At 43.3% G+C, this 11,685-nt stretch overlaps 1 protein-coding gene across 6 annotated transcripts in view; it reads left to right on the forward strand.

Moving 5' to 3' along the window:
* cep112 (centrosomal protein 112) overlaps positions 1-1,253 on the forward strand; it is a 169,401-nt gene extending 168,148 nt beyond the window's left edge. For all 6 annotated transcript variants that reach the window (XM_082532002.1, XM_082532005.1, XM_082532003.1 and 3 more), the window contains 2 exons: positions 79-143; positions 935-1,253. In XM_082532002.1, coding sequence (XP_082388128.1) covers positions 79-143; positions 935-938 — 69 coding nt within the window. In that variant the 3' untranslated portion in view covers positions 939-1,253. The remainder of the gene's footprint in view (positions 1-78; positions 144-934) is intronic.
* Positions 1,254-11,685: the final 10,432 nt, after the last annotated feature.

The following is an 11,685-nucleotide window of genomic DNA, read 5'->3' on the forward strand; positions in this document are numbered from 1 at the left end:
ACGTCTTTGTTTCGTTTTCGAAACTCGTCATAATGGTGGAAAGAGTTGAAGATTACCCCGTGCCGTTCTCTGTTTCAGGTTAACTTCCTTCAGATGAGAGCCTCTTTGCTACAGGAAGACCTGGATGCCTGTCGCAGCAGCAGGTGAGCATGTCGATCTGAAGTAGGCCAGAGCAGTAAAACTTTATGAGAAATGAGTAAAATGACAGAAAAGGTTCTGGTAATTCGTTCCCAAACTATTCTGTAATCATAATATATGAAGTTTTTGTGTTTACTGTGGACCGTTAAAAAAAAAAGACTACAAGTTAGTGGAAAACCAGGATTTTTTTTGTCATTTCATTGTTTCTCTTTACTTACAATTACCTTGGTGTAATATGAATGACCATAAATCAACAGAAAATGGTGTAAAATGTATGAAAATACAGTTAAAAGGTCCAAATCCGTGCATTGAGTCACATATTTTGAAGCTGTCCAGTGGGCCAGATTAGAGTCTTTGGCGGACCGATTCTAGCCCCATGGCCTTACGTTTGACATCCCCGGTTTTGAACCTACAGAAATGCATGTGTGTAGTACACATCATAATCAGTCTGCTGCCTTGCTTTAAAGGTGCAGATACGAGCTTTGTCTTTGACTAAGACAGCTTCCAGTCTGAAGGGCTTTAATTGCTTTCCCTGCATCCATCACACTGTAAGAGCCATTTATGTTTTTGCAACTATATACATGTGCAGCGATGACAGCGCCCTGTCAGACAATGCCGCAGCTCACGTCTGTGTGCGCAATGCTCCCAGGACTGTCACTCACGGCAGATCACAGGAAAACTGTTATTTCCCTGCACTCTGCCCTCATTCAAAAGTGACTGTGAGCCAGTAAGGAGTGAGTAAATCAGAGCCGGTTTGCATTTGTGTTGAAATTACGACGAGTGTCTCTCTGCACAGGTAACAGCACGGTAACGTCAGGCTGATCTTCCGCCCGGACATGAAGGACGGCGTCGCCGATCAGGTGTGAGCACTGTTGGCCGTTACGAGTATTTCACACACCTGCCACGTCATCTTTTACTTTGAAAGACTGTTTTTTTTTTCTCCATTGGTTTAACATCTGAAATATTTATTCATTGTCAGATTTTAGTTTTGTCTTGTTCAAAAAAAAAAATTCTCGTGTTTTTAGCTTTTTGTATTGTTGTTTTTCATATCATTATTAACTTGATGTTATTGATGTTTTTTTTAAATATATCAACTGCTTTTAATAAAACACTTTGCTTCAGTTTTCTATTGTCCTCCTATTATTTTTTCCTTATTCCGAGCATGTTTTTCATCTTCTTCAAATACCTCATAATTAATCCCTTATTTAGGGGGAGCTGTGCCATTGCCTTTGTTTTTCAATGACCACAAAATGCATGTTAACCAAGATTAGCTGTGTAAGTACAGTCCCAGACCTTGAAATCCCATCTCCCCATCACTGTTTAGCATTGCCTTTCTGCTTAAGACCCCATTTGAACTGTAAAGAGTAGTTGGGGGGGTTTGTGGTTGTTTCAGATAAAGACCGCCGCAAGTCGACTGTTTGAATCTCAGGCCAAAGGCTACAGTCCTCGGCCCCAGTGTTTCTGCCTCAGCGCACCACTTTGTGTTTTTACCAGCGACTCAAACCCAAGCCGATGATGGAGTCCGCAAAATGGTCACCCCGTCTCCAAAGTCTCCAGCTCAGAGGCTTTTTGATGATAATAACATTTGGTGGCTCCATAATGAGCCATTGTCTGTTGGGTGCTCTGTATGGTAGGTGAGGAATGCATGGGCTCGAATTGATTTTTGGACAGTTTGGAGGTGTTATTAAATCCCTTAAATCAGATTGGATTTCAAAGAGAGGCGTCTGCACGTATTTGCACTGGAACGGCTTTTCTTCTGACGCCCGCAGTTCGCGTGTTGCCGTTGTCCGTGACCTTTTTCCCGCTGTCTCCAAATGAAACACGATTCCCTTTGCTCTGTATTTATTTGATGTGCTGATTCTGCTGCCCAGGCAGAGACAGAGGAGAAGAAGAATAGGAAAAAAAAGAGACTGAAAGGAGAGAGGAGTGTCAAACCAGCAGGAATTTAGTCTTTCAGCACAAAGCCTTTGTAGAGCGTGTTGTTTCTGGACGAAGTGCACAGAGGAAACATAGCTATTACAACACAGCATCTTCAGCGCATGCCTGTACATCTAAGGAAGTATGCGAAAGGGTGGTTTGCATGGTGTTTGTAATTACATTGCCTCTCCTCTCATTGACAGTGTCTGGGGTTTTGCACGTTAAAGTGCATTATTATTATTGCATAGTTTTAAAAAAAGAAAAAGTGCCGAGGGTTTTCGTGTCTCTGGGAGCACCCAACCCAAATGAAAGTACTTTGTACATCATTTCCAACCACTTACAGAGACAAGTTTTAATAGCAGGGACTGTATGTGAACATGGCTGCTGCTCAGTATTCAAGTTAGGTTGGGACGTGGTACTGAGCTCCTGAGTCTTTAAATTTCAGGTAGATCAGCTGGTGTCTTTGATCAAATTTAAAAAGAAAACTTTCATCTGGGCCGTGAGCGTGCACAAATTGTTTCAAAAGCAGAGCAAGATTTTAACTTTCCATCTTTGGCTGCGGTACACAAATTCATTCTCATGTAATTCTGAGACAGTCAGATGGGAGACATTTGATGAACTAACACAGAATCATCCAGTCTTACAGATGCTGACAGTGCAACACTGGTTTAAAAAATCTTGATAGTTGTTAATAAGTAATATTAATAACAGCTGCTGAATAATTTGTTTCCTAAACATTGGTTGTGTTCTTGCATTGCTTCAACGTTAGCTACTCATACATTTATGTACAGTCCCCATAAACCATTACCTACTTACATATGTTCAGTATGGGACCATTTTGAAGGGCAAGGCAAGTTTATTTGTATAGCACAATTCAACAACAAGGTGATTCAAAGTGCTTTACAGAGACATTAGAAACAAGAACAAATAAAAAGCATGATTAGGGGGCAAAGACCTCATAATCGTGTCCTTGTTGCACCATTTTCTACAGGAATTGTATTTCTTTCCCACGTCTCTTTACTCTTAATGCTCAAATATAAACTCATCTGCCGCTTTATTAAGGACATCTTACCTTCAGAAGTGCTTTAATTCTTCATAACTGGAGGTTCTGGAAACATGACATGACAGAATCTCTCACTTGCTGCAGCTGACTCTATTGGATTGAGATTTCCAGCCTTTAAAGGCCATTTGACTAACATGAACTCAATGTCATGTTCAAGAAACCAGATGATTTGAGCTTTGTGACATGGTGCGTTATCGTGCTGGACGCAGAAATCAGAAGATCGGCACACTGTGGTCATAAAGAGATGGACATGATCGCCAAGAGTGCTCAGGCAGGCTTAAACGATTCTTATTTGGTACTAAGAAAAAAATCCCCCACTACATTCCACCACAACCAGCAGTGTGAACCATTGATATAAGCCAGGATGGATCCAAGCTTTATGTTGTTTACTCCAACTCCACTGCTCTAAACCTACTAACCCTACCATTGGCGTTTTGCAGCAGAAATCACGACTCATCAGAGGCAACATTTTTCCAATCTTATCCAGGTGAACTGTAGCCTGGGTTTCATTATATTATGGCAGGAGTGGCACCTGGTGTGGTCTTTTGCAGTCCATCTGCCTCAAGGTTCGACATGTTGTGCGCTCAAAGATGCTCTTCTGCATACCTCAGTTTCAACATCAACAGGGCATTTTCTCCCTGAAAACTGCTGTTCGCTGTGTGTAAAAATCCCATCAAATACTCATACCAACCATGCCACAATCCAGCTGACTTAAATCACCTTTTGTCCCCTTTCTGATGCTGATTTTGAACTTCAGCAGGTGTCCTCAGCATGTCTAACACGCCTAAATGTGTTGAGAAGCTGATTGGCTCATTAGATATTTGCGTTAATGAGCAGTTAAACAGGTGTACTTACTGAAGTGACAGTGAGCCTGTATAAATTCAGCTTGATTTATAGTTGCGCCTTATGAGGTTGCACGCTAGCTACAGAGCCTTGGTACATAAATACAGAAACTAAGCAGCGTGTCACGACTAAGGCAGCTTTAGAGAAAACCTTACATAAACAACGTAATTATGACAAATGTAAGGATTAACACGAGGCACCATGCAACGTGAAGGAAAGAATGTAAACTTGGGTTGTGTGAGGCATGGGGGGATTAAATTCAATATGGTTGTAGTGTTGCTCTCATCCATTGAAGTGTAACAGTGAACTAAAAATCTGAATCAGCAAGAGTCCCATTAACCCCAAAATTGACGTCATCACTGTAACTGATGCAACCGAGCCGACACACGTGGTATTTATTAGCTGCTGTTTCCTGAACCTGCGCCTGCTGATGGGTATTTGCTTCAAACGGTAACAATATCTGCGTCCTCTTTTTACCTTTACATCAAAAAGAGATGTTTTACGCCCGGATATTGTCTCCTGGGTGATTTTTTTTACTGTAAACACGAGAACTGACAGAAGTAGGTGCAAATTTTTTTTTTAAAAAGTTGGAGATCAAGCCACATCTGGTTTAACCTCTGCATAAAGATCATCTATAAAAAATGTCAAACACCCACTCCCGAGTCTGTCATTAGAAAGAGGGCTGCAGACGCGGTTAGACAATAAGACGGGCACTTTGTTTGAAGCATACGGAGCTATTAAGGTTGGCTGTAGATCTAAAGGTTAGTGTGTTCTTGGGCTTATTTAGCAGAAGCCCGTTTTCCTCATTTACACCCAAATAGGCTCCAGCCATAACCTTTCCTTTAATCTGTGTTATTACTCGGACATAGTTTCACTCTAATTGATTGTCCACCAACCAAATTACCTCCATAATTGTGCTTGTGTAAATACAAGCCATGAATGTCATTTCCACAGAGCAGACATGGCCCCATTAAGGATCAAAGCCCTCGCTTCCTCTCGGCTATCTCCACATCAGACAAGCGGACTGTTATGTGACAACAGTGAAGGGCAGTTAGGCAGCTCCAGAGGTTTGCACTCATCCACCGTGTTCTTCCTTGCTGCTGCTGCTGCTGCCTCCGCCGCTGCTCACGGCTGATGTGTGACGCTCGTTCAGCTGAGATTCCGGCTGATTTTTAACGGGGCTCGCTTCAGCTGGAGGTTTTGGTGTTTAGCTGTCCTAATGAGGGTTTTCTCGAGCGCGTGGGAATTTTAAATGCCGCCGCAGCCGAGATCAAAAGTGCTGCATGTCACTGAATCTGAAATGATGCCGTTTCTCTGTGCAGATGAACCTTAAACTGTTCTTTTCTGTATGTGTTTTACGCCTTTAGGATATCAGAGAGGTTATTTGAGGACATTCAGTAGCTGGCAAACCAAACAGGCTGCCGTGTGCGTGTATATACCTTAGTCTCAGCCCTTGTGACAAGCCGCCGGGAATGACTGTACATCAGTGTTTGATTGACAAAGTTGCTGCTTGTGTGTGTGTGTGTGTGTGTGTGTGTGTGTGTGTGTGTGTGTGTGTGTGAGTGTGTGTGATCATACGTGCAGCTGGGTCTTTTTATAGAGCTTCATTGTGAGTCAGACCCTAGGAGGCCGGCGTTTGGCTGCTGTACACTGCTTGCATAAATAAACCTGTTTATCGCCAGCACTTCTGTCTCTCTCTCTCACACACACACACAACGCCTTCAACACGTTTCACTTACGCTGTTTATTCTGTCTTCCATCTTGTTTTTTACCTTTGTTGATTCTGTATTTATGGCAGTGATCCCGCCCCCCCACCCCCCCTTCCCCAACCTACTCCACCTCCCCTCCTTTTTTCCTGGGCCCTTGTCACTCAAACGCAACAGGAGCTATGAAAAGGATATGCCGCTGTGTGATCTCAGGAAGAAGTGGGTTACAGGCTGGAGTGAAGAAGGCACAGCAGGTTGTGTTTGTGTGATTGTGACACGGATCTGCCGTGTGGGTTGAGCAGAGGGACAGACGTCCATGCATTCAAGACAGTGTGGGAGGTTTTGTCTGTACCACTTGCCCTATGTCTCTGTCTGGGTATGCGGTATATCTCGCTCCTTCTTTTTATCTTGCTCAGCCTCTCTACCTAAAGTGATAATGGGTCAGTAGACAATTGCAAAACTGGCACTAATCACCTGAAAATGCATCTGTTTTTGTTTTTTAGCCATTCAAACCTTTGCAGGCTTTTGGATAATTTACCTTGGATTTTCTCTGTGCTGTCACGGTACTCCCACTGTCCTGAGGGAATGACTGGCATGGCAGGGCTGTTAGATCATCTAGTTGGTCTATAAAAGCTCTTCCATCACATTATATTGAATCTACACCTTCCTCATCCTCACAAGTACTTTGTGTACTCTGACGCTGCTGACACCATCGCACCATTCATGTTTAAATAAGGTGCACATGGCGCATTAATGCTAAGCAATAAAGCTTGTAAAGAAGCACATGCACCCGCCCACATTTAGTCTTTTTCCATCTGTTTTACTTTTTCAGTTAATGCAAATATCTAATCAGTCCATCACATGGCAGCTATTCAGTGCATGTAGGCATGTAAACATGGTGGAGATGACCTGTTGAAGTTCAAACCGAGCATCAGAATGGGGAAGAAAGGTGATTTAAGAGACTTTGAATGTTGAATGGTGGTCTGACTATTTCAAAAACTCACGATGTACTGGGATTTTCCCACACAACCATCTCTAGGGTTTACAGATACCAAAAATAAAGAAGATCTCCAGTAAGCAGCAGTCCTCTGAGTGACAATGCCTTGTTGATGCCAGAGGAGAATGGCCAAGCTGATAGAAAGGCAACAGTAACACAAATAACCAGTCATTACAATTGAGGAATGCAGAAAAGCATCTCTGGATGGACAACATGGCAGACCTTGGAGCAAATGGGCTACAGCAGCAGAAGAGCTGCCTCTCCTATTAGCTAAGAATAAGAAACTAAGGCTACAGTTTAGGATCCATGCTTCCTTGTATCGACTGTCCAGGCTGCTGCTGGTGGTTTAATGGTGTGGGGGAGATTTCTTTGGCACACTCTGGGCCCCTTAGTGCCAACTGAGTATTGTTTAAACACCAAACCTACACGAGTATTGCTGCTGTCCATGTCCATCTCTTTATGTCCTCAGTGAGTCCACATCCCAAACCAATAGAGCATCTTTGGGATGTGGTGGAACAGAAGATTCCCGTTGTGTGCAGCCGACAAATCTGCAGCAACTGCGTGATGCTGTCATGTCAATATGGAGCAAAATCTCAGAGGAATGTGTCCACCGACTTGTTGAATCATGATGAATTAACGCAGTTATGAAGGCAAAAGAGCCGTACGTTGGTATCCAGACAGCCATCTTTTTGAATTATGTCATAATGTTATTGTCAACTTATGAAACTAAAAGGAGACCCAGAACTGTTGATATAAAATTTGATGTCAATTGGTTTTCAAAGCAGAAATTGGGCTTCTTTTAGTTTTGTCATTAAAAAGTGGTTTCAGAAGAGTTTTATTATTAAATAGTTTTGATGTGCTTGTTAGTAGCTGCAGTCCTAAAAGGGGATGTCTAAGTATCTCAGCCTTGATCTGATTGCCATGTGTATTTGCCTGCACAGACAATGTGATAGCTTGGTATTTCTTCTCTGGATTTGGACTAACATCTGACAGATGAACAACATCAGACTTTTCCAGGAGTTAAAAACAGACACTCGTTGAGCGTTTTAGCCCTCATCATAGCATGCCCCCGTTGCCATGGCACACACTCTGTTGATATGTCACACCCTTTTAATGGAGGAACAGGAAGTGGGGATAAAGATAAAATCTGGCATCTGATGAATGGACGAGCAAGTTAATCACCTTCACAGGTCAGAGGAGGGGGGAACCCTACATCTCCAAGTCAGGAAAGAGGAAGACGGGGTTAAAGTGATAAATTAGGGATGAGTGGGGGGGTTAGGTTAAGACTGATTCAGAGACGGATCACTGTCCTGTCAAGCATGGTAGAACTGGGGCGTCCAGCTTGTGAAGTGTCTGCATGGTGCTTCAGTGCAAGCAGCAGAGGAAATGAAAGTCATTACTGTCACTGTGGAGTGAGCTTCATGGCCCAAACGGGATTAGACGGTGCATCCGACATTGTTTCTATACATTGTTAGACTTAAAAGTCAAGCGCAAAATGGGATTAAAACGAGGGGAAAAAACCAATAAATAACCTCCAACACGCTCCCCCCCTTTGCCTCTTTTATTTCTTCTCTGTCTTCCCTACCTTCCAGTTCCCTGCCTATTTCATAGTCTTTTCTCTTTCACCTGTCTCACTTCCCCTTTTCTGCTCTCTGGGATACGTTTATCTTTCCCTACTTCTGTTCTTTTCACACACTCCTCCCCATCATCATAATTCACACGTAGGCGCAGACTCCCACTTGCACTTTACATTCTCTGTTTTGCAAATAAAAAAAATAAAAAAAATACATCCTTCTGGGGCCAATTGGTGCTTGAAATCCAACTTTACTCCCCTCAAACTGAACCCTTTCAAAAACAAACCCCCTCCACAACTCACACTCTTTTTCCCCTCCCTTCCTCCTCTTCCTCTTTCAAAACAGCCCCATAACAAACTGGTGAATTGTTGCCCTTCCTTAACTTTTAAGGGTATTATGCACCATGTCCAACTTCAAAGCCTGTCTTAACTCCACACTTTAATTGTATCTTCCCCAGCTCACTGCATGCTATTTGATTCTGCTGACAACAGCACTTCTCCCACCGTTCTTCTCCATCGTTCTCCACCTTTACTCATCTTGGTCCTTCCTTAAGTTGTGTGTGGACACCTTGCACCACCATCAACACTGCTGCACCTCTCTCATCAGCTTCTTGCTTCCTTTAGAGACCATTGCCCCCCCAGTTGTCACCTGCTTTGAAGAGGTGGCCTCCATTTCCTCTCTCGGCAGTCGCTTGTTGCCTGGAGTGTGTACACACCAAACAAACTTGAAACAGTAACCCCCTGTCCTACATTGGTTAGCCTCTTTATCTGTTCTCTCTCTCCCTCTCTGTCTGTGAGAGCTGACTTACACCTCATGGCCCTGGTTGATAATTGCCGTAAGCTTCCCTCTTGGTTTCATTTTCCATTGTCCTCCCCCAAATTCTTGGCTCTGGCTTGAGATAAAGGGATGAGTACTTCAAAGGGGTCTGCAAAGAGTTTAACCCCGAGCCGAAAAGGAACAGCACACAATACTGTAATTGAGAGCAGTTAGTAATCACAGAGCTTCTGCGCAGAGAGGACAGCACCGGTGGACTCGCACACACGCACACACTCTTAGTGTTTATAGCTACAGCTGAAGTGGCCATCAGCAGTTGGGGCAGCCCAAGGCTACTCATAACCCATCCATAAAAAAAAAGAAAAACTTTCCTGTCCTCTAAAGTTAAATTCAGTTTTATTTATATGGCACCAAATCACAACAATAGTCGGCTCAAGGCGCTTTATATTGTAAGGCAAATACAGTAACACAGAGAAAACCCCAACAATCAGACGACCTCCTATGAGCAACCGCTTGGCGACAGTGGGAAGGAAAAACTCCCTTTTAACAGGAAGAGGAGAGGGAGAGGTAACCCATCTGCTGTGACCGGATGGGGGTAAGGGGGGGGGGGACGATAAGATAAAAGATTCTGTGAAAGAGCCAGAGATTAATAATTAATATTAAATGCAGAGAGGTGTATAAACACATAGTGAGTGAAGAAGAAACTCTCAGCAGGCGACGCTTATTCAGCATAATTAAGGGAGGATTCAGGGTCACCTGATCCAGTCCTAATTATATGCTTTATCAAAAAGCTCATTTTTTAAGCCTAATCTTAAAAGTAGACAGAGTGTCTCCCAATCCAAACTGGGAGCTGATTCCACAAAACAGCAGCCTGAAAGCTGAAGGTGCTGCCTCCCATTCTACTTTTAAATATCCCAGAAAGTAATATCCCAGCACTCTGAGAATAAAGTGCTCTACTGGTGTGATATGGTACTATGAAGTCTTCAAGATAAGATGAGGCCTGATTATTCAGGACTTTGTGTGTGAGGAGAAAGATAAAGTAAATTTAAAGTTGATTCTGGATTTAACAGGGAGCCAATGAAGAGAAGCCGATATGGGAGAAAAATGCTCTCAGTCTTTCATTTGTCAGAATGTTTCCCATCAAATATGACTTAAGGTGAAGTATTGAGATCCATGTTGCGCATGGAGAGAAAAAAGCAGTCAACATTAAAGAAGTAATGGGCTTACACCTGATTTATGTGACTCCCCCTCCCTCCCAATCCAACCGTCTCTATTTATAGAGCTCTTTGTAGCAGGTCTGAATTTGACCTGTCCCTGTAATAATATCTGCCCATAAAGAGAGACAGTTACATCCCATAACCTCTCCCCTTGAAGCCTCTCTTTTCAAAGATCTTTTTATAGGAGACAGAAACCCCTGGGCAGCCCCGGTCTCTGGCTGGTCACAGACCTGAGGTCAGCTCCTGAGGGGCAGCAGGGAAAATCCGACCAGTTGAACCACGGAGGGGGTTGAAGAGGCAGGACACGAGGGTCCAACTGGCCCCTGGTACCGGCAGGGGGTCCCTACCATCACCCTGGTGATGTCTTCCACCCTGATGTGTTTACTGTCAGAGGTCAGCCCTGGCTGTCCAAAGTTAACAAAGACTCACTCTGTCAGAGGTGCTGTTGGTATATTACCCAGATGACCTGTATAACCTGCACAGAGACCTCTGCTATGTAGATTTTTGTGAGATAAGAAATTGTGCTTGTGCTAACATTTCTCTCGCTCCAAGTCTGACTCATTATTATTATTATTATTAATGTCTTTCATGGGACAGGGTTTTCTCCTTCATCAAACACACAGATTTTGGTGGCAGTTTATTCTTTTGACCCAATTCCAGTGTTTATTCATTGCTTTTCAAGTGTTACAGCTTCCTCATAAAGCTGGTTGAGTTTACATGACAAATTTTCCATATGTCCTCCCTGAGAAACTGTAGGAGTATCTGCTGGGCTACACGGCTGTTCAACTTTTTGCCGGGATAGCGTGTTTGAAATAGACACAATGGGAATGTGCAGGATGTGACAGAATTTGAAGGCGGTAAAGTGGCCTTTGAATGATGAGTAATCCCTTAGTCATCATGGCCTCTTCCAATTTTCTCTTTTATTAACCTTGATGGGAAAAGAGGCATCAAGGGAGAAAGTCTCAAAGCACCTTTAGCAAACAGGCTGATCAAAGTGGTTTCCATCTTTGTACTGTACTTTTTTTTCCTTCTTTTTTGGATCCCTGTCCGCTGAGACAACAAGGACACACACAGACACCTACTGTCTCTCTTTCAAGAACATAGGCAGGCATCTTGCACAAAGGGTCCCCTGTCGTGGCTCATTTGAACACTAAAGACCCCTCCAAAACACCACTGAGTCTGTCCAATAAACACTATCAACACTACTGTAGCCACCACGGTACAAATAAAGGAAGTGCAGCTTCTAAAATGTCCATCTTGATGGACATTTTGGCTGCCTGAGCTGCTTTCCAACCCCCTTTTCGTGTTATCTCAACAGTGCAGTTAAGGAGTAGAGAGCTGCATAGTCAGAAGTGCAAAGAGGACTTATTCTTGTGCTGCTTAAATGATGTGATAACATCTGTCAGTGAACTTATCCACAGTGAGCAGATGTTTTAATCTGCTGTGTATGCACGTG

This window comes from Aulonocara stuartgranti, assembly GCF_965226115.1.
Source record: "Aulonocara stuartgranti genome assembly, chromosome: 4".
Lineage (NCBI taxonomy): Eukaryota > Metazoa > Chordata > Actinopteri > Cichliformes > Cichlidae > Aulonocara > Aulonocara stuartgranti.